The sequence below is a fragment of the Myotis daubentonii genome, chromosome 11 (genome assembly GCF_963259705.1).
Source record: "Myotis daubentonii chromosome 11, mMyoDau2.1, whole genome shotgun sequence".
NCBI classification, from domain to species: domain Eukaryota; kingdom Metazoa; phylum Chordata; class Mammalia; order Chiroptera; family Vespertilionidae; genus Myotis; species Myotis daubentonii.
The window spans coordinates 61,455,190-61,481,372 of record NC_081850.1 but is presented as its reverse complement, the minus strand read 5'-3'; the positions used below and the strand labels follow the sequence as shown (position 1 = coordinate 61,481,372).

Genomic DNA, 26,183 nt, shown 5'->3' with positions numbered 1-26,183 from the left:
ATTGTTCTGCAAGGGAGCAAGAGCAATGGCTCGGTGAGCAACTCCACAATGGCCCTCTCCCTCGCTCTGCAGGGCACTGAGATGTGCGCAACCTCAAGGGCAGCCTGGCGAACCGCCCCACATCAGTCATTCTCTTTAATGAGGCCCCTCCATTCAGACCCCATTTTCTTGTACACAATTCATTTCATTAAACGGCTGCAGCTGCAATTAGGAGTGGGAGAATCCAGGCATGTGTTTGGGTTCGAGATGTGTCTTGTGTGATTTTTCAAATACTTTGGGTTTGGCAGAAGCCGAGACACATTCTGTCAAGTTCTTGTTCCCCTTCGTTTTTTAAGCCCATGTGTATTCGAGAGAAATGTGGTCCATCTGATTCTCATTCATTTTCGCTTAACTCAACAAAAAAAGTTGTCTCGGAAGAACTAGAAAATATCCAAGCAGCAAATCCGGTCTCTTTCATGGAAGCCTTCTCAGAATCTTCCTCTCACCCCACCCCCCACTCCTCCCACCCAGACAGTTTGACCATCTCCATACAGGCCAACCATTTTCTTTGTTGCCTTTGACCATTTTGAACGTCTTATGTTTCCATAAGCCTGGGATGGCCCTCACTTTGACCCTTTTCTCTGCCTTTTGACTCCTTTTCTCCACGGCCTAACTGCAAATATGGTCGTCCCCCCTTACCCACAGTTCGTTACCTACAGTCAACCGCTGTCCAAGAATGTTGAAAGGGAAACTCCGGGTATAAGCGCTTCCTAAGTTTTAAATTGCACACGTTTTGAATAGTTATGCTTTTCACACCAAGACCTGACTCATCCCTTTCTCCAACGTCTCCACACTGTACACGCTCCCCGCCTGTTAGTTAATAGCTAGTAGCCATGGAGGTCATCAGATCCACTACTGTGGTATCTCTATGCTTGTCTGCAAATCACCCTTATTTTGCTTAATGGTCCCAATGGTCACGAGTAGTGATGCCAGCAATTCGGATATACCAACGAGAAGCCGTAAAGTACAGTGGGGCCTTGACTTACGAGTTTAATTCGTTCCGAGACCGAGCTCATTAAGGAGCTCGTTAACTCAAATTACTCTATCAACTCAATGCAAAAAATTGGCCGAGAGACAGCTGGTATCTCAAAAACTCGTTAGTCGGGACACTCGTAAGTCAAGGCCCCACTGTACTTCCTTTAAGTGAAAAGGTGAAAGTGCCAAGTTGATAAGGACAGGGGGCAAATGGCATGCTGAGGTTGCTAAGATCTACGGTCAGAATGAAATTGTAAGGAAGGAAAAGAATTTCTACTAGTTTTGCTGTCACACATCCATCTGCAAAAGTTACAGCCACAGTTACGATGGAAAAGGCATTATTACATTCGTGGGTGGAGGACGTGAACAGAACATGTGTTCTGATTGGCAGAAACTTGTGGCACCAGATAGCACTGAGCCTTCATGGAGACTTCAGCAGGGGATCCCCTGAAACGAGTGACACCAGGTCACCAAGCTGGTTATACAGACTCGGGAGTAGGTTTGGACTGAAAGAAACAAAAATCACTGGAGAGGCTGTGTCTGGCGATGAAGAAGCTGCCGTCGTATTCCCAGAAGAGTTGAAGAAGTTGGTTAGGGCTTGGTACTATCCGTGTTTTCAGGCAGCCACGGGGGGTCTCGGAAGGTATCCCCATAGATAAGGGGGGACTTCTGTGACCCCACGGTCCTCTGAGCTCCTGCTAGACTTCACCTGTAGCCCTCACCAGCCTTTCTTCCCTTCTGCTCTGTGTCGCAGTCCTCTGTTGAGCCAGGTTAGCCAAGCCCTCACTGATGTCTGCTTTCATGGTCAGCCCTGGACCTTAATTAAAGGTCTTGACAAGAAATGACAAAAATTGGCATTTGTGGGAAAACTGTCGCCCAACACGTTAATGATCATGTCTATCGATGTCCCTACGTGGGCTTTCAGGTAATAAGTGAACTTGAGGCTTGAGGACCCAGAATGGCAAAGGGCTTCTTCCTCTGTGTGGATGAGCGCTACGGAACACAGCCTGTTCCCTTTTCGTCTTGGCTGCCAGGAAGCTAAGAAGCAGTTGATGTCCAGTCATAGCAACCGTATTGAAAGCTAGCTTCCTTCTTTTTTCTTTTTCTTTTTCAGGGACTTGGTTTTCTATTTCTATATTATTAATGTTATAAGGGAAAAGAAAACCTATCCTTCACTGTCAGTCGCTTCAAAGTCTCTGTAGAACAACAGAGCAAATTAAAAATAATCAGAAAGAAGCTACTCATGACAGTTTCATCTGTAGAACAGACCGAGTAGTTAGGAGTAACGGGGAAAAGTGTTGCTTTTAATCTTAGATTTTTCATAAACTATTTGAATCTTTCCCCATGTACATGTATTAGTTAATATGAAATCAATTAATTTTTAAACTTAAAAATTAATTCCACTTAATTGTTTTTTTTTAAAAATATATATTATTTCTAATTCTGACTGCCCCAGGAACACAGCCTCTGTCATTCATATTCTTCCCTGAATCTCCCTTCTCAGAGCAGAGCCCTTTGTACATAACTGGAATTCACAAGCGTCTGTTAAGTAGATGAGAAATAGGCCCAAGTGAATTGAGAAGCCAAAGACAGAGCCGCTGGCTTTGGATCTTGAGACAATGTTGGATTCAGAGCCCAGCTCTGGCTGGCCACACAGTCCTGAGATCCGGTTACTTGGATCCATCAGAGCTTCAGTTCCTTCCTCTGTAAAATGGGACTGTTTCAGGGTTGCTTTGAGGATTAACTCAGAGACAAGATGCTTAGTATTACAAATTCCCTTCCTTTTTCATATGAATATTCCTGGACAGAAAACAAACGAACACACACACACACACACACACACTGTATGTTTTAAACAGGTAACTGACCACCGGAAGCTGCACTGCTGGGGGGCACAAGAGGAGGGAGGTGGCAGACTGGCACTGGATGGACAGTGCATGCTCTTCAAAACCACAGAAATGAGAGAATATAGATAAAAAAGAAAATCCAAGCCCAAACTTCTCTTCCAAGGGATGCGGTAACCCTTTCCTGGTCATAGAATCTTAGCCATCCAGGTGGAGAGAGTGGGCTGGATCACTGACTGTAACACCAGAGTGATGGAAGAAGGAAGGACGCTGGTTCTCCGCATCTAACTCCCCCTAGAGCTACAGTAGAATGGTTTTTATCAAAATGGAATGTGAGTACCCTGGGACGCAAGGATTTTATATGGCACACGGTGAAACAGTTATTATTTTCATTGTTATGCATTTATTGAATTATGGTTTGAGCTAGCACATCCAGACTGTGATATTGCACATTATTGTTAAGCATGTCTTAAAATGTCTTGAAAATGAGTAGATTTAAAGAAAACTATCAATCATTTTAGGACTGGTAGAACACATCCATGTCAAAAAAAGGGAATGTGGTTCTTCAATCACTGGAAGTGTGGAAAATACAACTTTAACATGTGGGTCTTGAGAAGTATTTGTCATAAGGGGAGTCGTGACACTGGGCCCCTCAAGTTTGGTCCCTAAATGACTTTTCCAAAGATTCGCCAATCCCACCTACACATTCCACTCTGGCCCCACTGGGTTTCATCCAGTCCACCACCACAGCTTGCATTCTCCCACCTCATGCCTTGATCTGCCTGGATACCCCTCCTCTGCCCTCCCTCAAGCAGAATCAACCCTCTCCCTTCGGGGCTCCTTGTGCACCCCACTTACTATGATGACCCTTGGCACCTTACACTGCAATTTTTCGGGGAGTGTCTCCTAAGCAATACCTTATTTATTTCTGTGCCCTGAGCCCCTAGCCTAGGGCATTAAATAACTTTTAAAAAGTGAAATAACTTTAAAATACCATTGAGGTCATGCTAACTCAAGGGCACAAATACTTGTGTTAATCACTGAGGATCAGAGGTCACAAAGAAAACATGGCTTTTCTCTCCCCACTACACTCCTGGTATACTCCAACGAGGCCAGCTCTACCTGGCATAAGCTTTCCTGGACTCTGCATCCTCTTTCTTAGCCTGTGATTATTTTTACAATTATTTAATTAATGTCTTTCTACGGGCGGTAGACTGTCAGCTCCCTGTGGGTAGGATCACATCTATCTTTGTTCACCATTGGTATTCCCAATGCTTAGCACCAAGACAGACACACAGCTGGTCTGGCGCTCCCTAAATATCAGCCATGTAAATGAATGAATGAATTTCTCTCCCTACACACACACAGTTGACCTTCTAGCACTTACATTGTTATATAGATCACTGAGGGGGCAGATGGTTGACACAGAGACCAGTGTAAACCCTCTTGTTTGTTTTCCAGGCAGATTACAGCAGAACACATACTTGCCAACCAGAAGAGGAGAAATTCAAAATGGTTATAGGGCATTCTCACTCACAGGGCTCAAACAACACAGAGCCAAAATAATTTTTTAAAGTATACTCCAGCAAAAGAGTATTTCCCTAGCCAGTTTGGCTCAATGAATAGAGGGTCAACCTGTGGACTGAAGGGTCCCAGGTTTGATCCCGGGCAAGGGCATGTACCTTGGTTGTAGACTTGATCTCCAGCCCTGGTCAGGGCCTGTGCCGGAGGCAACCAATCGATGTGTCTCTCTCACATCAATGTTTCTCTGTGTGTGTGTCTCCTCCTCTCTTCCACTCTCTCTAAAACTCAATGGGAAAATATCTTCAGGTGAGGATTAAAAACAACAACAAGAGTATTGACCGAGTCCTTTCAAGGATTTTCCCGGCCATCAAGAGGACTAGAACTTTAAGGACTAGAACTTTAAGAGAACTGAGGCGACCAGAGAATATATTACATACACTGACAGCTCAGAGCTGGGAGAACACCAGACCATAGGAAGAAAGAAGAAGAAAGAATCAATGTAATATTAAAACGAAGGCAAAGCCACCCTAAGAACTGCTTTTGTCTAGTCAGACAACAGATTTTCTAAAAGGATCAAACCTCCTTTATGAGCTCAATGGGTAGCAGAGTTGCAGGGAGAATGAAGAAGAAAAGGCTCAGCTTTGAGAGCTAGCGGGTCCACTGCAATGAACCACAGTCTCAGGTTGAGACTATCTAGGCTGAGGCCATGTGGACAAAGTCAAGAACAGATCCAACCATCCAGATTCATCCCGATACTGCCGAACCACGGGGGACTTGCTCCATCCCCTCCTTCACATTAGGGCTAAAGAGCCCGACGAGCAGATGCAGCAAATGATTAACCCAAACTCTCTACTGTGTTACAGGAGCGCCCAGTCTGCAGGCCGAGCCTTCCAGCTGCGTGGAAGGGCTCGCCTCCCTGCCCATCCTTGTTATGTGGCTACACAAGACCAAACAGCAAGCCTCCCCCAACCAGCATACCAAACAAAGTCCGTTGGCAGCGAGCTTTGCCTTCAGATCAGTTGTTTGGCATCACGTTTTAGCTCATCTATGGTCTATTATCTCTCAGTGGTTTTCTATCCCTCATGCATTCCTGAGGCATTCGCAAATGGTGCCAACTTGGAAAATAAGCAGTGGGCCTCTTGCTACTTTGTTGAAACATCTCCTGGTTCCAGGCAACCTACACTGCTCATGCCAGTTACATACACCAGATAAGAGTCGCTGGCTGGTCCCTGAGCTCCTCAAAGGCAGGGACCACTTTGTTTTTAATCCTCACCTGAGGACATTTTTTCCCATTGATTTTTAGAGAGAGTGAAAGGGAGGGAGGAGGAGGCAAGAGAGAGAGAGAGAGATCAATGTGAGAGAGACACATCGACTGGTTGCCTCTTGCACATGTCCCAACCAGGGGCAGGGTGCGAACCCACAACTGAGATACGTGCCCTTGACCAGGAATCAAACCTGCAACCCTTCAGTCTGTGGTCTGATGTTCTACCCACTGAGCCAAACCGGTCAGGACAGGAACCACTTTTCACTTATCTGTGGGGTCCCAGTGCCAAGATTTGCGTCTGGCTTATAGTAGGACAGCAAAAGGGGAGGCTGTTCAACTATCATACAGAAACCTGGTGGCGTACGGGACGATGCTCCAACCAACTGAACTACCCAACCAGGGCACATACCTCGGTTGTGGGTTCAATCCCGTCGGGGCACGTCTGGGAGGCAACCACAGCCAATTAATGTTTATTTCTCTCTCACATTGATCTCTCTCCCTCCGTCACCTTTCCCTCTAAAAATCAATAAAAACATACCTTTGGGTGAGGATTTAAAAAATAATCATTATCCTTGGCCTAGAGCTTACAAAGATGCCTAAGCTCTGTGGGCATTAATATCCTCACCTATAGAATACCATGAATACCCACCACCTTATAGAATAGCTATGAGGATGGAATGTGGTGACAATGTGCATAGCGCACCAGGCCCACGTGATCCCCATCCATTGTAGCCCTCACAATGGCCAGGTCCTCCATCAAAGCTGATGCAAGGAAAGGATGAAGTCAGTCAAAGTTTAAGTTGGTCCTTTTCTGGGAGACAAGCAAGCAAGAAAGAAAAGGGACCAACAAATGTGATTACCCATCCTGCGAGCGAGCGGTCAGACTTTCCTTTGCTATTTCTTGTCAGAGCTCAGAGTCCTGTTTCAACGCCAGCCCAGCCTCATCCCAACTTCTGCTTCATCTCCCAGTGAAGTCATAACGCTGGGCCAGCTCCCTGTCTATTGACACAGAGAGCCTGTGAGTCACAAATTCAACAGGATGACTTTGCTGCGGGGTGATTGACTGGAAAATGTTCCCTCATCTGAAAAACTTTTTTCAAGCAAATGGACATGCTTATTTTTGCAACATGGAGTGGAGGCTCTTTATTTATTTGACGTTGGTCTCTGCGACATTCCAGCTGGCCCAGGGAGGGCTCCCAACGCTCACGATTTGCCTTCTGAAGTTACATATATTTTTCCTCCTCGGGCTCCTTCTCCCTTCCTGCCGACTATTATATCTAAAGCAAACAGTCCCAGCACAATAGTTAGATTGCACTTGAATTTGGTGTTTACTTGACATTTACCCACTAGCCGTGCTGGACAGCTCAGTCATTCCAGAACGCGGCTCGGCCAGCAAGCATTGTGTCCCGCCTGCGCTCGACCCCAGCAGCACGGATCCTGGAAGAGCTAGATGGAGCCTTGGGAAGTTATTTGTGCTGCTAGGTTTCACTCTGACGCCTGAACTGGTGCATGTTAGTGGGGAGGCGGCGTCAGTGTCTTCAGTTTTCCCAGGAAACATCTTCTTTCGCCACATAGGGCAGATGGGTTATGCTGACACCACTCTTTCTTCCTTTAAATCCAACTCACACACAGCCACAGTGTTCATTCTAAAACAGATCTCCTCGAGTCCCTGGTGCTAGATCTTAGCACTGGGCACAGATCACTAATTTGATGAGCTGAGTCCCAGCTCTTCCACTTCCTCCTCTGTATAATAGACTTACTAATACAGACCTCGCAGGATCCTTGTAGGCATAACATATGCAAAGAACCTAGAGCAGGAGGAAGGTCTTAGAGACCACACGGTTCCTCCTCCCCTCCTGAGGTCCATGACTCTGGCTTCAAGAAGGAAAGGGGCATTAGTAAGGGCAGGTTGGAGGGGTTTCTGTGTCAGTTCCATGCAGGAAGGAGGCTTGGACTTGGCTGGGGCCCAGGACACGTATTTCACAGCCCCAGCTCTGTTCGAGTGTGGCATGGGGAAGTTTCCCCCGCTCCTGAGGCCTCTGTTTCCATGTGTGCGAAGTGGAAGCCTCCAGTTACATTCCAACATTGAGTCAGGAGGAAGTCCAAACACTGCCTAGCCCCAAAGCTGATGTATGCAGATGCCAGTATTTAAAAGGCCTATCAGCCCGACCAGCATGGCTCAGTGGTTGAGTGTGAACCTATGAACCAGGTGGTCACGGTTCAATTCCTGGTCAGGACACATGCCAGGGTTGTGGGCTCGATCTCCAGTGTGGGCTGTGCACGAGGCAGCCAATCAATGATTCTCTCTTATCATTGATGCTTCTATCTCTCTCTCCCTCTCTCTTCCTCTCTGAAATCAGTAAAAAAAAATTTTTTTAAAATAAATAAATAATAAAAATATAAGGTATATCTATCTATTAACATGGATGTCTGTGGTACATTGCTAAGTGAAAATAAAATTTACAAAACTGTGTGAAATGGTAATTGGTATTTTAAAAACAAATTTTAATATTTTCATATATGCATAAAAATTCTGAAAATTTATATCTGGACTGGTAGGATTTGGAAAATAAGCAAGCATTAATTTTTGAAATCAGAAACTTAACTTTAAAAAGTAACACAGTAAAAGGATCACAGGATTTTATTTATTTATTAAATGTGTTTGTGTGGGGGGTTTTTTAAATTTATTTTAGAGAGAAAGAAAGGGAGGGAAGGAGAAGGGAGAGAAACATTGATTTGCTCTTCCATTTACTCATGCATTCATTAGTTGTTTCTTGTTGTGCCCTGACCAGGGATCAAACCCACAACCTTTGCATAATGGGACGATGCTCTAACCAACTGAGCTACCCAGCAAGGGCACAAATGTGTTTTCTGATGCTCCTTTGAAACCCCATTCAAGTGATCATAAGGAAACTGAAAAGACAAAACTGACCAGGACAGAGTGGGAGCTGGGAAGCAGATGGACAAACTGTCTATAAACTCAGGTCAGAGAACGTGGGAAATGAAGCGACTGATTTGAAAGTGCTGGACCCTCGGACGGAAGTCTCAGGAAGTGGAAACACCACATTACCCTGAAAGTAAGGTATGTGTGGCAATGAAAACAAGATTATCGATTGAAAGTCTATATAAGCAGCAGTTGGAAAAATCCATCCATCCATCCATCCATCCATCCATCCATCCATCCATCCATCCAGTTAGGCGCTAAGATTCCTCCCCAGCCTGATGCAGCTGGGTGACTGCTTTCCCCCTCAACTTGGGCAGAAAATCACAGGTTTACTCTCTGGAGAACTTGATGGAAGAACTCTGGGGGCAGCGGAGCCTGCACAGCTGAGGACAGGGGCAAACAAGGACCCTTGAAGGCTGCACAGAGAGTGGTGATGCCGCCTTCCCTGAGTGGGCTCCAGGAACACTGGCTGCCTCACTTACTTAGCTGCACAGCCCTGGGCCTGCCACTTAGCCACTCTACACTGTAGTTTTTAACTGTAACATGGGGTTCATTTGTTCTATTTTATTTTTATTTTTTAGTGGAAGCAAAGCTTATTGAGAGAATCCAGTCCTGGAAAAGGTGCAACTGGGGTTCCAAAAATAGGCCAGTGTCCAGAACTTCCGTTCCATGCTGTAGCCAGGTGTAGTTCAGCATTCAAGCTCATTAAAGCCTATTATTCCATGTGTGGAGGCCCACATGGCCATAAGCCACCAGGGCACAGGGGAGTATATCCCCTGCCATAGGAGCCAGGAACCAGGAACCCAGTGCATGAGAGAGAGAGAGAGAGAGAGAGAGAGAGAGAGAGAGAGAGAGAGAGAGAGAGAGAGAGAGAGAGAGAGACGAGTGCACTTATTAAACAAATATCTATTGCATACCTCTTATGTACCGGCAAACCACACTATGTTCTGGAATAAGAGTGAGGCAGGCAGGGTCTTTGCCCCTTGAAGCCCTCCTTCTAGTGCACCACTGGCAGCACCCGCCTCAGAGGGGAAAGGAGTTAGTGCCTATGAAGTGCTTAGCACACTGCTTGGTTCAGCGTCTGACAGTCACGATGTTAATTATTAATCCGAATGTCCATGCTTCCTCCGCTTCCTGAAGGGAGAACACGAGTCCTTCCAGGACTCTCCCAGGAAGGACAAGGTTAGAACATGGCCGACACAGTCAACCAGCATATCATTCTTCAATGGTGATCTTGACTTTGAAATGCCCCTCTGTCCAACCTAACTCTTGACTGGCTTAGGAAGGGATCAGGTCACTCGCCGTTGTTCTAGATTTGACACAACCAAAAGAAAAGGCCTTGGCAAGTCCTGGCACAAACCCAGGAAGTGTGATTCCCATGTAAATTTACACCTGGCCCTACTTAACAGTATCTCTGTGAGGTTTTAGCTGAGCCTGGTCCTTGGTTGTTGCATCTGTAGGGACGTTGGGGTGTGAAGGGGCAAAGAAAACACAGTGAGAAAGCACGTTAGTCCTCAGATGCAGAATTGAATCAGCTCCCAACGTGTGGTACTGCAGAATGGTTAAAACTGGGATAACCAAGTCAGGTTTCCTTGCTGGAGGGGAGAAACAATGGCAGCTTTCACATCCTTTATCTCACTTAATCCTCAAAACAGCTTTGTGAGGCCAGGACATTCATAGCCCCAATTTACAGACAGGGAAAGTAGAGAGCAGCTAGATGACATAACTTGCCCAAGGTCATCTGGCTAGTTAGAGGTAGCACAGGGCCTGGAATCCAAATTTAGGGGTGGCTGTCCCAGCCATCTCCCTCAGAGTCTCTACACTATTTTTTTATTTTTCCTTTTTCCACCAAACAACGAATGTAACAAACATGGTTGCCTTTTCACTACTTTTTTTTTTATAGTTTAAAGTATTACATGCCTCCTTCCCTCCCCGCCGCCCCCTCCCCCCCGCCATTGACCCACTCCCATACCGGAGGGCAAGCCCCCACCACCTCGTGTCTGTGTCCATTGGTTATGCTAATATGCATGCATACAGGTCCTTTGGTTGCTCTTTATCTCTACACTACTTTCATCCTAGCCATTCCTTCATCTTCCTTAACCCAGTGAATTCTGCCAAGACCCTCCCTTCACTGAGCTGTAGCTAAAGGGTGCAAAGAATTCAACTCAGATAATGACACTGTAATCTGCACTCAGCCCAAAGATAGTGTCTTGGCTTTAAAGAAGCCCAAAAGAGTTTCTATTTCCTTGGAAAACCGAGTTTGTTGAATGAAACACAGAACACTGAAATCCAACAGTTCTGTATTTCCCATAAACACATCACTTGGAGCACTTTGCTGGGTGAAAGCGGCAACCAGAAAAATTCATCAGTAACTGACAACACAGACTGAGTACTGTCTTTGAGTAGATTACCTTCTTGAATCCCTATCATAATTCTGGGAATGCCACTAAGATTAGGTAACTATTCCAGAGCTTCCTCTCCTAAGATGTTTCTGATAATCCATTGATATAGCTGCGTCTACATTTGAATGATCGACTTTGAAAAGTGCATCAAGCACAATAGGAGATATCTGAGTACTGCAGAAACTTATTTTGGTCTTTTTTTTTTTTTCCACATTAACACTGGCCATCCCTCCCAGCACTCCCCACCAGTTGGTACATTAAAATGATTAACAAACACAATGTTTGTGAAGAAGAGGCAACCGCAGGGTAATCAAATGCATTGTTATTTTTTAAAAAATCATTTCCCTAGCTCCAAGTACATAATGTCAAATTGGCAAAAATACCCTATCTTCTTGTGCTGCCCGCAGACTGAGAAGAAAATTAAACACAGAATTGTTTGTTTCTCGTTTGCATTTCTCAGGGTGTGAAGCATTCATTTTCAAACCTCAAAATCCCTACACTTTCCATACTGCAAAAATTTCACCTCCGTTCTGATTGAAACCAAGGTACTGTGTTTTTCCCAGAAGGGCCACATTGTCCTAATCTACAATTCTGAGGGAGGAAGGCTGTTAAATTAATAGTATCTGCTCTAACCGGTTTGGTTCAGTGGATAGACCGTTGGCCTGCAGACTGAAGGGACCCAGGTTCGATTCTGGTCAAGAGCATGTACCTTGGTTGCAGGTATATCCTCAGTGGGGGGTGTGCAGGAGGCAGCTGATTGATGTTTCTCTCTCATCAATGTTTCTAACTCTCTATCCCTCTCCCTTCCTCTCTGTGAAGAATCAATAAAATATATATATAAAAAAGAAAATAGTATCTTTGAGAATATACTGTCTTAGTTCTCCTTTTGATTCTAATTCTTTTTTTGGGAAAGAGTGTATTAGGCCAGGGAAATCAAGGAGGAAATTCCAGCAACAGGTCATTTCCTACTGATTTGCCTTCTTTGCTAGGTCATTTACTTTTAAATGCTGTATTTATTTTCAAATGCATATAGTATCAGAGTATTTTTATGGCCTTAAAAACAAGCATATAAAAGAAAGAAAAAACAATCAGACTAGATAAAAGGGTAAATGCTAGGCCCTGGCGAGGTAGAGCATCATCCTGATACACCAAAGCTCTGAGTTTGATCCTAGGTCAGGGCACCTAGAAGCAACAACCAATGAATGCATAAATAAGTGGAACAACAAATTGATCTCTCTCTCTCTCTCTCTCTCTCTCTCCCCCCCCCCTTATTCTCTCTCTAAAAATCAAACAAAATTTTAAAAAAAAATGCTAATTAAAATGAGAGTTTTTAAAAAATGGTAAATGCCAGACCCTAATTTCTTTTAAGAGAAATATTACTACATATTATACTTTTAAAACATATTACTATGTACTATATTACATTTAAAAATAAACAACCTGAAAAGAGGGTTTTGTTGTTTGTTTCTGGGTTTTTTATTGTTGTTGTTTGTATCTTCTTAACATACAGGCTGAGGACACTGGATAGTTGAATCTAATACACTACTGTCAGAATAGTTCAAAAGTTTTTAAGATCACCCCATTACATTTAGAGCTTATTTTTTAAATAGCTTCGAGAATGCATTGGGCCTAAATTTGAGGGGGGGGGGATTAAGAACATAACTTAAATGATCAAACCTAAAGGTTCGTGAAAAAAAATTTAAAATTATGTTTCTGAGAATCAACTTTTTAATGTCTGTGATTCATTTTCTGCTCTAAAAACTTCAATACCCACTGTTTGGGTTTTAAAGGCAATGGATTTGGCTACAGAAAAGAGTGGACTCTTTCTCCATTTGGTTTTGGTTTGCCTTTTGGTTATTTTTGTTTGTGTTTTCGAGTTGGTTTTATTACAATGCCTTGGCCAGGCCGTTCTCTCTCTTTTTGTCCAACTGTTTGGAGAGGCCAGAGTTATGAAGGGCTTTATTTTCGGTCTCTTCCACAGAGCTTTTCAAAGAAGGAAAAGAATCGGAGGGAGAAAGAAAAGGAATGGAAAACAGTACCAAGCCAGTGAACTCGCAACCAGAGAGAAACATTATGGACAAGCTGGGCTCCCAGACAAATCGTTTCACGCGGGCAGGTTTGCTCACTTCCTTCATCCTACACTGAATACTTCCTGGGCACTGGTCCTGAAGATGCCACAGTGGGACACAAGCCACAAACAAATAATCAGACAATAGCAGTCCCCTGGGCCAGTGGCATGGCCGAGTCACCGCACGGCTTTAGTAGAGCTCAGAGAACAGTTCAAACCTGGATGGGGACTAACAGGCCACGGGACAATTCAGAGGGGGGCTCTGGGGTTTGAGAATGAGGAGGGCCCCCGAGGGGAGAAGAGGCATTCAGACAGGAAAAACGGCCAGTGAAAATGCACAGCGGGTATTCAGAGACTTGAGAGAACATCCCCTTAACGGTTAGGGAGGGTGGGGTCAGTCCCCAGAGATGATCCTGTAAAGTGTGTTAGCGCCCGAGTAGGAAGAGATTGGTACGTCAGGCTCAGAAGTTGGGTCCTGCTCCCTCAGCCTGAGGGGAGCTGGTAGCCGGGAGGTGAGCAGAAGGGAGCTTGGTGATTGGTGCGCCAAGTGGATTGGATCTAGCAGGGAAATTCCAGTGGGACTACTGGGGCGGTGAACAAGGAGAGGCAACAGTTTGGAGGTCACAGCAATAATTAAAAGCTACACATAAGGAGTGCCTGAAACAAGGCAGCCCAACTTGCAGTAGGAGAGAGAGAGAGAGAGAGAGAGAGAGAGAGAGAGAGAGAGAGAGAGAGAGAGAGAGACTTAGAAATGGAAATTGTTGAACTTCCTGGACGCCTGGTGCCCAGTTCAAATAAAGTGAGGGAGGAATCAAGGGAAATCTGGGTTTCTAGCTTGGGAAGCTGAGGAAGAATGAGGAAATAAGGAAATAACCTGGGGAAAACTATGAGAAGAGTCTGGGTGACAGGAGGTTCCTGACAAGAACGGGGATTGATGAGAACTGAAAGGAAAGGCAGGCTTCCTGCTGACGGACTGTTCAAAAAGCACATGCTTCATTCATTCAACAAACACAGAGCATGACCACGTGCTGGGCAGGCTCTGGACTGGGACTTGGGGATACGGTAGTGGAGAAAATAGCACCTGTCCTCATGAAGCTTACGGTCCCCCGGAGACCACATGCTGAGGGTCAGGTCCTGTGCTCCATACTTGACTTACAAGATCCCACCTACCCTCCTCATCACTTTAAGACGCAGGTACTATTAACATCCCCATTTCATGGAAGGACAGACAGGCAGGGCGAGGTTAAGCAACTTGCCCAGCTAGAAAGCAGCAGAGCCAGGACACAAACCCAGGACAACTAGTCCTGCCGCCCACTTTCTTAACCTCCACACAAGACTGGGGTTAAAGGAGCTGGAGTTTACAAAGGGATGCAAGTGGAGGCTGAGGGAAGCCGTTCTCACAGTTATTCATCAGGAGGTATTTCATTTCAAAAACAACTTGGATATTTAAAATGATCTCTTGTTTTCTCCTCATTAAAAGCATCTCTTTCTCCCTGGCCCCCAAAATAAAATAAAATAAAAGCAGCTCTTCCTAAATCCTGTGTAGCCAGGTGCCCAGATCCACTGCCCAGTTCTGGTGCAGCCCTCACTGAGACCCCATGCAGCTTCCTCCATCTATCACACCCCCTGCCTGGCTCCATATTAATCCCCCAGCACTAATGGTTTCCATCACACCTTCTGCCTACTAATGCAGTTTATACTGAAAAAAAAAAATCTATAATTCCAAGGACGTTAATAATTAACTTCCATACCACAAAACTTGTAATATCGGTTTGCTGAAATAAAGTCACCAGTAAGTATTTAATTCTTCTTTACAGGCTGTCTTCTATTATTATTATTTTAGAGTACAATTTAGTCATCAAAGGTTTACTCATCCTCATGTTTATAAATTATATAGGGCAGGAACTTAACTCTTCTGGACCTACCTGTTCTGGAGAGAGGGAGGGTCATAACCCTGCTGTCACACCAGGCACTTGCCTTGAAAGGCGATGATTTGTGAACTCGAAGTTCCTTACCTCTTTTAGAAATCCGAGGTGAATCTAGCGATTTCCCTTTATGATGCAACCAGAGGACTCACCAGATAGTTGCCTGCCACAAAGGAGGACTGGCTTTCTTCCTCCAAAAGACCTATTGGGAAATTCAAGTTTGTCTTTTTAAATTGAGTTACAGAATCTTGTCTTGATTATATGACATAATAATAGTGGCTTTCCAATTCATCTGTGTAATATTGTTTTTTTCATTTGTGGTGGTTACTTTTGTTAAAGGGCAAGGGCTACTGCCTTACTTAGAAAAATTAAAACAAAGCAGAGAAAAACCGTAGGAACTGGCTACCTAGGTTGGAAACTCCAAGTCCCGACTTACATGTTTACCTCCTGAGGCTGATGGCTGCCAATCAAGGGCTCATCCAAGTTCACTGGGGTTTGGGAACCTTGGCCTTCATGGAAAAGGGGATAACTTTTCCACACAACCCTGAAGTCCTAGCATCCCCAGAAATGTTTTGTCATCACAAAGAGGGGGGAGGGGGTAACAGGTGTGTTTCCTTTCTTGAGTCCTCCTTTTGAAAGGGGCAGTATCTTCAGAGTTAAAGTAACTGGCCTGCTCCTATGGGGTGGGGTTGAACCCCTCTAGGCCATGGGAGGGAGGGGCAGGATTTTCCTGTCAAAGCCAGGCCCGCCCGCCCCTCTCGCCACCTTCAGGCCTTCACAGCCCTTAGCCAGAGCCCAGTTAGGAGATGGAAGTCACCTTCCAGGGAGTCCGATTCTCCGGACCTAGGACCCAGCGTTGGCGGAAAGGGCCCGGTGAGCTCGGGGAGAGATGCATTCCAAGAATGCTTCTGAGGTCGGTAAGGAGTGGGAACACCAGGGATCACACCTACCCTGAGGAGACCTAAGAGGGAACATAGTCTCAGGACTCCAACAGGTGACAAGGACTTACAGTAGCCGGCAGCTAGAGCTCAATGGAGGTGGGTGCACACTCTGCCCAGGGATGGGGCTTCCACGCGTTTCCAAGCCCCCCTCCTCCCTTTTGTTTCCTGGGCCTACACCAGGCGGCCAGGGCGGCAGCGTTTCCCAATGGGGGGCTGTCGGTGGAAAGGGCGGGTGGAGCCCTCGGCGCGCCTGAATCCAAGCTAAACACCTCGCAAGCGGAAGTTCAGCAAGCGATACCGAACACCACACTCACGTTAAAAAAAAAAAAAAAAAAAAGGCACTCTTTGCCGAGAAGATGAGGGCGAAAACATTTCCCGGCTGGAAAACTACTGATCACAAACTAAGGGGGGACTCGGGGTGGGGAGGCAGAGTTGTAAGCCCGAAATAACGATCGCCGTTTCCTCTTCTCTTCCCGGCGGACGGAGGCGGCAGCCGCCAGCTCGGTGTGCCCCGCTGGAGCCGGGGGTCCCACCGCAGCGCTCCACCTCCCGGCTCAGTGCCCGCAGGGAGGGGGACCGCTCGGAGCCCGAGCCAGGCGAGCGAGTTGCCGTTTGACCTTCATCTCGCCATTTCACCTCTTTGTGACTCAGTGTGCTCACCCATAAAGCGGAAAGGAGAGTGCGTGGCTTGTAAAGTGCTTTGAGATTCCCTTTGAGATTCCCTGGTTGAAAGGTGTCTCACTCGCAGCCCCTCTGTCCGTCCCCACGCCAAAGCAAACCATGAGCCTTCCTCGCTCCTTTAAATGTCAAAACCTTTGCTCCTTTCCCCACTCCGGTCTCTTCACGTCCTTCCCAGGAGAGGAACACCCCCCTCCACCACCACCACCACCCCGGTTCTCTCGGGCCCCCTGTCTTCGTTGCACGGTGCTGGGCACCCGCCTCCTCTCCGCACCCCCCAGCCCCCACCCGGCAGAAGAGCCCACGAAGAGCCGTGCGAGGCCAGGCCAAGCGCCCGCACCGGCGCTCGGGACCGGAGCCCGGCTCCCGCGTGCGTACTGGAGGGACCGAGGGCTGGATGAGTCAGGCGGATAATCGCGCTTTTAGGGCGCAGACAGCGGCGAGCGCGTAACCCACCCCCTCGGCCCCCACCGGCCTTCTCAGCCGCGGGCTTCGAACCCAGGGACTGCCCAGGCCTCGCGGCGACCAGACCGGCGACCGGACCGGCGCCCGGTACCCGGAGCCCCACGCCAGGCCCGCCGCCGGCGTCAGCGTGGCTCCCGCCCGCCAGCTGCCGGGCTGGCGTCACGGGCTGGCTGAGCCCCGCCCGCGCCCCTCCCTCCCCCCGCCCCCACGTGCGCCGAGTTTGTTTATTTAGCTGCCATGGCAACGCGCGGGGGGCCGCGGGAGGGAGAGGAAAAGAATGGGAGGGGCGGGGCCTGGAGGCGCGCTGCCGCTCACTGCCAGTAGGAGGCGGGGGGAAGGGCGGGAGAGCCAAAAGTTATAAGTAAGGAGTGCGCGGCGGCTGCCGGCAGTTCTCCTGCCCGACAGAACGAGCGCGGCTGCGGGCGCGCGGGGAGCAGAGGCGGTGGCGGGCGGCGGCGGCACCGGGAGCCGCCAAGTGCCCCTCCCCGCCCCTCCGGCCCCCCACCCACCCACCCGCCTGCGGCCAGCGCCCATGGCCGCGCGCGCCTCGCGCAGCCCCCCGGACTCCGCGCCCTGTGCCGCCGCCCAGTCCGCAGCTCCGCGCCACCGCGGCCAGTCTCACCTGGCGGCGCCGCCCGCCCGCCACCCCGGCCACAGCCCCAGCTCTCCCGGCGACAGCCGCGGCGACAGCGACAGCGGTGGGGGACTCTGCTGAGTCGAAGACAGCAGCCCGGCCACCGGACCTACTTACTCGCCTTGCTGATTGCCCATTTTTATACGAGTTTACGACTTTTTAAGAACTTTTGTATACAAAGGAACTTTAAAAAAAAAAAAAAAACACGGGCATCTACCATTTATATTTAATCCAAAGAAGAAGGATCTCGGGCAATTTGGGGTTTTGGTTTTGACTTCGTTTCTAAGTCTTTTTTTTTCCCACTTCGTTGACTTTGGGGTTCGGGGTATCCCCACTGCTTCGGCCTGCCGAGGACCTTCTGGGCCCCCACATTAATGAGGTAGGTGCAGCGCGGGGCGAAGGGAGGGGTGCGGGTCGGGGTGGGACACGCCGGAGTGGTGATCGAGAGTGGGCCCCTGACTTCTCCCTCCGTGTGCGCCCCTCCCGGCCCACAGGCAGCCACCTGGCGAGTCTGACATGGCTGTCAGCGACGCACTGCTCCCGTCCTTCTCCACGTTCGCGTCCGGCCCCGCGGGAAGGGAGAAGACACTGCGTCCAGCAGGTGCCCCGAATAACGTGAGTGTTGCCCTTGGCCATGGGGGTAAGCCGGGGCGGGGGGGGACCTTCTGTGGGTAGGGTGGGGACGGGCGGAGCCCTGGGTCACCGAGGACCACCTCGGAGTCAGGGGAGGAGGTGGACACTGCACGGGCTCCGCAGCCTTCCCGAGGCGGCTTCCGCGCCCTGGGCTCAGCCGTACGTGCGTGTGGTCTGGACGCGGCGGAGCCGCCGGAGGCGCACACCCGGTCCGCACACGTCCTCCGGGGTGCAGGCGGCAGGGCGGGCGCGCGGGCCACCGGGCGGGAGGTGGTTGTGTCCACAGACACTGGCTGGGCCTGAGAGCTCGGCGCGTAGGCGTCCCCGTGGCTAGGACACACCGGGAGAGCCTCGGTGTCCCAATTTCTGGGACGGCGGGAGCGTCCCAGGGATCTGGCGAGGGAGGGACTCTGGCTGGCGAGCCGAGGCGCTTGCTCACACGCAATCGGGCAGACACAACTTAACACCCTCCGTATGGACGCACCGCCTCTCCTCGGACCCGGGTGTGGGTCGAGATTGCAGCCCTGGCACTGGAGCCCCCGGGCGCTGCCTGCCTGCTCGTTCCCCACGCCTGGGCGACGTAGGCGCGCTGGGTCTGCCAGTATGTCGGGTGGCGGCTGGAGACCACCACTGACGGCCCCTCTCCCGCCCTGTCCCCTCAGCGCTGGCGGGAGGAGCTCTCCCACATGAAGCGACTTCCTCCTCTACTTCCCGGCCGCCCGTACGACCTGGCAGCGGCGACCGTGGCCACCGACCTGGAGAGCGGCGGAGTCGGGTCGGCTTGCGGCGGCAGCAACCCGGCGCTCCTTCCCCGGAGAGAGACGGAGGAGTTCAACGATCTCCTGGACCTGGACTTTATCCTCTCCAACTCGCTGTCCCATCAGGAGTCCGTGGCTGCCACCGTGTCCTCGTCTGCCTCGGCCTCCTCGTCGTCCTCCCCGTCGAGCAGCGGCCCTGCCAGTGCGCCCTCCACCTGCAGCTTCAGCTACCCGATCCGGCCCGAGGGGGGCCCGGGCGTGGCCCCCGGCAGCACCAGCGGCGGTCTCCTGTATGGCCGCGAGTCTGCGCCCCCTCCCACGGCTCCTTTCAACCTGGCGGACATCAACGACGTGAGCCCCTCGGGCGGCTTCGTGGCCGAACTCCTTCGGCCCGAGTTGGACCCAGTGTACATTCCGCCGCAACAGCAACAGCCGCCAGGTGGCGGGCTGATGGGCAAGTTTGTGTTGAAGGCGTCGCTGAGCGCCCCCGGCAGTGAGTACGGCAGCCCGTCGGTCATCAGTGTTAGCAAAGGCAGCCCGAACGGCAGCCACCCGGTGGTGGTGGCGCCCTACAGCGGCGGGCCGCCACGCATGTGCCCCAAGATCAAGCAGGAGGCGGTCTCTTCGTGCACGGTCGGCCGGCCCCTGGAGGCCCACTTGGGCACGGGACCTCCTCTCAGCAACGGCCACCGGCCGACGGCGCACGACTTCCCCCTGGGGCGGCAGCTCCCCAACAGGACTACCCCGACCCTGGGAGCCGAGGAACTGCTGAGCAGCAGGGACTGTCATCCTGCCCTGCCGCTGCCCCCGGGCTTCCACCCCCACCCGGGGCCCAACTACCCACCCTTCCTGCCAGACCAGATGCAGCCGCAGGTGCCGCCGCTCCATTACCAAGGTCAGTCCTGGGGATTCCTTGTTCGGGCTGGGGAGCACGGCGTGTGCCGGGGCCCACGGGATGAGGCTGACCGCCCCCGCTTCTTCGCCCCTAGAGCTCATGCCACCCGGGTCCTGCATGCCAGAGGAGCCCAAACCTAAGAGGGGGAGAAGGTCCTGGCCCCGGAAAAGGACAGCCACTCACACTTGTGATTATGCGGGTTGCGGCAAAACCTACACGAAGAGCTCTCATCTCAAAGCACACCTGCGAACCCACACAGGTAGGAGGACGGACAGCCGTGGTGGAAAGGAGGGGGGGTGTCCAGCCCCGCCCGATAACTATGGTCTCTCTTGGGATGTGGGGTACAGTCTATCTCCTCCATCTCCTGGATCCCGGGAGAGCAGCAAACGGGCGCCTACTTTTTTGCCCAGGAGCCTTTTGCTTGATGGATGGTATCAGTGCTTGAATGTGCAGTTTTGTCAGGCCTTTCAAAGGCAGGGAGACTCCAGGCTGAACATGGGCCTCTCCTAGCAAAGCATTGCCCTTGGAATCAAGAAATTATACTTTGCAGTGGATGGGATTCTTTTCATCCTTTTTTTTTTTTTTTACTTTCTAGACAATTTTCATTAGCTGTTCCCTTCCTAGATTCACCCTTTCTATTTTTAGTTCTAGTCTTAATAATTAGGTTTTATTTACATTTCAAGAATGTAATGGGTCCGATTGCTGGGGTCCTGGTTTAGGATGAACTTCCATGTCAGCGTAAGTAGGTCCACAAGGTTGTGTGGAGTTGTTCTATTCAGGAAAATTACAGAAATGTGGGTACAGAAAAAGTGGCTTTTTACACCCAATTTAATGGGATAGGCTATTATAACTTGGCTTGGGCTGGGGGAGACACACTAGCAGACATAATTTCCAAATTCATTTCTACCACTGTGATATCTTGACTGCAAAAGAATGAAAATGTTAGCCCTCTAGAAGTGTAGGTTGAGGTGGATTTGTGTGTTTTCACTGATCAACTATCTAGCTAATGCCTCCTTAAATAAAACAAAAAGCAAAAAAGAATATACATAACGCATTCTTATAGTCTGAAAGTTAATATGGTCTTAAGTGATAGAAAGACATTCCTGGGTCCTTTCAGAGTTGGGTACTTGGGGAGTTGGTTTTAGTATTTGGGCTCCAGTTTTCCAAATGGCCAATTCTTCGTCGTCGTTGTTCTTATTGTATCTCTGTTTTTATTACTGAGGTCAAATTCAATCTGCTTTCTGTTTCAGTGGACTTATCCTGGATTGCTATGTCTTCTTGGATAATTGACCCCCTTATCATTATGCAACACCCCTCTTTATCCCTGATAATTACCCTTGTTCTGAAGTCTGCTTTCTCTGAAATTACTATAGCTACTCCAGCTTTTCTTTTAACTACTGTTAGCATGGTATATGTTTCTTCAACCCTTTCATTTTTTGTTTTGTTTTGTTTGTTTTTAGAAATCTCCATTTTTTTAAATTGAATTTATTGGGGTGACATTGGTTAACACAATTATATAGATTTCAGGTGTACCCATCATCTGTCTGTTTTTCATCCTTCAGCCATGGCTTTAACGGCTTTATTTTCCTGTTACAGGTGAGAAACCTTACCACTGTGACTGGGAAGGCTGTGGGTGGAAGTTTGCCCGCTCAGATGAACTGACCAGGCACTACCGAAAACACACTGGGCACCGCCCCTTCCAGTGCCAGAAGTGCGACCGGGCGTTCTCTAGGTCGGACCACCTCGCCTTACACATGAAGAGGCACTTTTAAATCCCCAAACAGTGGACGTGACCCACACTGCCAGAAGATAATTCAGTATTTTTTTCCCTTTACACGGTCTTCCCAATGAAGGGAGGAGCCCAGCTGGAAAGCACTACAATCATGGTCAAGTTCCCAGCAAGTCAACTTGTGAATGGATAATCAGGAGACGGGAGGAAACCCAGAGACAAATCAAAGGACAGATGGGGTCTGTGACTGGATCTTCTATCATTCCAATTCTAAGCCCAACTTGAATATTCCTGGACTTACAAAACGCCAAGGGGGTGACTGGAAGCTGTGGATATCAGGGTATAAATTAGATCCGTGAGTTGGGAGGGGGGCGGGGGGGAGGGAAGACCAGCATTCCCTGGAATTGTGTTTCGATGCAATAGACATATAAAGATCACCTTGTATTCTCTTTGCCTTCTAAAAGCCATTATTATGATGTTAGAAGAAGAGGAAGAAATTCAGGTACAGAAAATGTGTTTCAATAGCCTAAACGATGGTGCTTGGTGAGTCTTGGTTCTAAAGGTACCAAATGAGGAAGCCAAAGTTCTCAAACTGCTGCATACTTTGACAAGGAAAATCTATTTTTGTCTTCCGATCTACATGTATGACCTAAGTCAGGTAAATACACCTGGTTTACTTTAACATTTTTTTATGCAGACAGTCTGTTATGCACTGTGGTTTCAGATGTGCAATAATTTGTACAATGGTTTATTCCCAAGTATGCCTTAAGCAGAACAAATGTGTTTTTCTATATAGTTCCTTGCCTTAATAAATATGTAATATAAATTTAAGCAAACTTCTATTTTGTATATTTGTAAACTACAAAGTAAAATGAACATTTTGTGGAGTTTGTATTTTGCATACTCAAGGTGAGAATTAAGTTTTAAATAAACCTATAATATTTTATCTGAACATTGCCTTTTGTTTTGTTTTCCTCCCTGAAGAGGTAGGTAACAGAAACGTCAGTTTAAACACAGTGGGTAGGACGTGAGAAAAGCACACTAAAAAGCCAAATTTTATCTCAACAACAGATTTAAAAGAAGACTTTAAAAGACTACTTAGTTTGGCAATAAATGCAATCTATGTGGTAGGGCTGAAAACTCTGAGTAATGGAGCTCATAGAATTAAATTTACCTTTTCAGGTTGCTTTTTTCAATGTACATAAAAGTACGTGAAAAGCAGTTCCCTTACCTGAGTATGAATCTCCCGGCAGAAAGAGCTCGATCAATCATTCTTCAATTTGCTCAGTTTAATATGAAAGTATTCATAATATAAACACACATTCCAGGTTCACATTTTAAGAGATCCTTATGGTTTTTCTTTAAAATGAAATGAAAATATAAAAATCTGTCTCTCCGAGGCCTGGCCTTGCATTCAGAACAATTTGTAACAAAAGAAACTTCCCACAGCGGAGAACCCTAAGAACATAGTTCCACAGTGCCCTCCTGAGGATTAAAGGACTCATTTATGCTTAGTGCGTGTTGCAGATATTCTAGTTATAACCCTAAAGAAGTCAGCATCAAAGTCTCCAGCAGATTGTTTTAAAACGTCATCAGTCCTCTGAAGATGGCTAGCCCTTTTGTTTGAACAGACCAAGACCAGAGAATTACAAATTTTCCAAAGTCACAAAACTAAGTGTAAAGTAAAATTCAGTACATTTTTAAGAAATGTTTTTGTAAGCTTATTTCTGAAGTGATTAAAGCTTAGAACTGCACTGAGACTGCTTTGAGGTGGGTCCCTATGTGTCTGCAGTTCATTTGTGGCAGTCACAGAAAAGGAAAAAGCATTTGTGAAACTTGCTGGCACTGTATATTTGTAAGGGTGATGTGGGTGACTGACTCACATCGTCCAGTGGATGGAAGCTGACTGGCATTTCCTTTCGACTGCTTATTAACCATCCACTATATCCAGTGTCCAGTAGTGTGTGCATTTTATAAAGCGAATCAAAAATAGCAATTCATAAGAGGCTCATGGTGGACCAACACAAAGTATTTCTCTTGGCTTTTTAAGAGTCCGGCATAATAGGGGAACATGGCATATGTCTTAGCTTAAAAGAAAACAGGTGCACCAACAGGATGGAATTTTATGTGGCCAAGACCATATTCAAAGCATACTTAATGACATGGAAAAATGCTCATGGTATGTTAAGTGGAAAAAGCAGGATATAAGACTATAAACAGTATGATTCCAATTGGATAAGTTTAAATGCGTGTGCATTGAAGAGAGAGAAATAATAGAAAAGAGTTGCCCTAGCTGGTTTGACTCAGTGGTAAGAGCTTCTGCCTGCAGACTGAAGGGTCCCAGGTTCGATACTGGTCCAGGGCTCACAGTGTGGGTCATACAGGAGGCAGCCAATCAGTGATTCTCATCACTGATGTTTCTATCTCTCTCTCTTCCTCTCTGAAATCAATAGAAATATATTTTTTTAAAAAAGAAGAAAAGGGGAAAGACTAGGCTGAAATGTCAAAATATGAATACTGCCCTGGCTAAGTGGCTCAGTTGGATGGAGAATTGTCCCCTGCACCAAAAGGTTTTGGGTTCAAAATAAAATAGGTGAGGAAGATTTTTCAATGTAATATGACAAAACTATTCAACATGCACAGATAGCTAAAACTATTTAGGGTCTTGTCAGTCCTGAGCTCCTGGGTATACTGTCATTACTGCGTTACAGAGCCTCTCATACTGTATAATAAAGAGTTATTAATATTTTCGACGCCTACTTATCCCATTTTTCTTATGAGATTTAATTTTATATGTCCTCGATTTTAACTTGTGCGCACAAAGGATTAACAACTGTTTCCTACGCATCAACACATTTTCAGTCTATCTCTTTTCCAGCAAAATATTCCTTCTACCTGAAAAAATGCTTGACTCTTACAACCCTGTTATGGTTGGGTGAAACAGGAACTGTCACCATCTCAAGTCGGGGAATCATTCCTTTCAAAAACTGTTCCCTGTTAGAAGATCTGTATATTAAATAACCATTGTCACCCCAATAAATGAAATAAAAATAAAAATTGTTCCAATTTTCAGAAACATGCAATGTTATTTCACATTTGGAGAGTAACCATTTTTAAATATAATGTCCTTACATAATAGATAGCCCAGGTAAGAGAGCCCTTATGCTATGAAAGCAAGTCCACAGGGAAAATATTAAAACAGGCAGTGATGTTACCTGTTGTACTTGGATATATGGGAGTGCCTACATTTAGCAGCCTATGTCAGCCACCTTTTCTGTTATATGTCTGCCTTCTGACGCTTCATTCAGCACAGCACTGCACATCCATAAGTGAATTTACAGTCCATTTTCTCTCTCTTTCTACTCCCTCCCCCTTCTCTCTCTCTCTCTCTCTCTCTCTCTCTCTCTCTCTCTCTCTCTCTCTCTCTCTCTCTCTCTCATACACCCATAGTCATCATCCAGTCCTACACAAACTTGTTTTTAAATTTTATGCATTCTTTTATCATCTTACTTATTATGTATTTTATTTTATGTAGTTATTTTTATTTCCTTATAATTTTTAGCACCTTCTAGAGGCTCTTGTAGAGTGACATGCTTTTCTAGTGCTAACTCTATGTCCACTTCCTAAAGTTTATGAAACTCTCATTGTTCACTGCAGAGTCATTCAATAATATTTCATGTAAAACCACCAAGTACTCTACATAATGAATGCTGTGGAACACGGATCTCTCTCTTTTTTGTTCTTCACATTAGGTGAAACTAAAATGAAAGTTGAAAGCAAACACCTTTTGGAAGCTTTTGCCTTAAGCAGGAGAGAGAAGTGTACATTTCTCACCATCTCCTGAAAAACTAACAAATTCTTAAATCCTTATGAAGTGCCTAGAGCTTCAGTGCCCTGATCACAGTCAAAACACAGGGAAAATCAACGGTTAAAATAGCGTAAACACAGAAATCTTTCTTTCAGGCTGGTATCAGGGCTGCCATAGCCAGGCAACTTAGTTAGGGATAGGAGGGCCCGTGGGGTAGGAGCATCCACCCAGTTGCTTCTCTGGACTCATGCATGTCGAGAGTTTATCTTTTTAATTGTTTTCCATGATGTCTTTGATATAATCACTTTTTCAAATTGCTTCGGTGTTCTCGGCACCCCAGATGAGTCAGCATGTTACAACCAGTCCTCCCAAGTGTCCTTCTCCACTTGTTCTTAAAGGAAAAGGTGGAAATAAATAGAAATCTAACTTAACAACTACAAAAGTAAATTCATATCCCAGGATCCAGAATCTGTTCGCTTACAACTAACAGAACATTTTTTACTGATGCCACACAATAATTATAATGATACCCAAGACTGTGAGAACCAGTTGTCATCATTGTATGTGTCTCTTCATGTCTATGTTGCATGTTAGTATCTAATCCAGCGGTTCTCAACCTGTGGGTCGCGACCCCTTTGGCGGTCGAACGACCCTTTC

At 47.3% G+C, this 26,183-nt stretch overlaps 1 protein-coding gene and 1 long non-coding RNA gene across 3 annotated transcripts; one reads left to right on the top strand and one right to left on the bottom strand.

Moving 5' to 3' along the window:
• Positions 1–1,496: 1,496 nt before the first annotated feature.
• LOC132212240 (uncharacterized) lies at positions 1,497–17,193 on the bottom strand. Its single transcript, XR_009447691.1, has 3 exons — positions 15,995–17,193; positions 15,076–15,187; positions 1,497–2,210 (listed from the first exon to the last, which is right to left on the bottom strand). It is a non-coding gene; the product is annotated as an uncharacterized LOC132212240 (long non-coding RNA).
• A 365-nt stretch (positions 17,194–17,558) lies between these two features.
• On the top strand, positions 17,559–22,670 carry KLF4 (KLF transcription factor 4). Of its 2 annotated transcripts, XM_059657580.1 has the most exons (5): positions 17,561–18,082; positions 18,198–18,318; positions 18,999–19,989; positions 20,084–20,248; positions 21,586–22,670. In XM_059657580.1, exons 1-5 carry the CDS (start codon positions 18,078–18,080, stop codon positions 21,759–21,761), a joined length of 1,458 nt encoding a protein of 485 aa, XP_059513563.1. In that variant the 5' UTR covers positions 17,561–18,077; the 3' UTR covers positions 21,762–22,670. The 2 variants fall into 2 exon arrangements, with proteins under 2 accessions (XP_059513564.1, XP_059513563.1); XM_059657581.1 differs by lacking the exon at positions 20,084–20,248 and having other exon boundaries at positions 17,559–18,082.
• Positions 22,671–26,183: the final 3,513 nt, after the last annotated feature.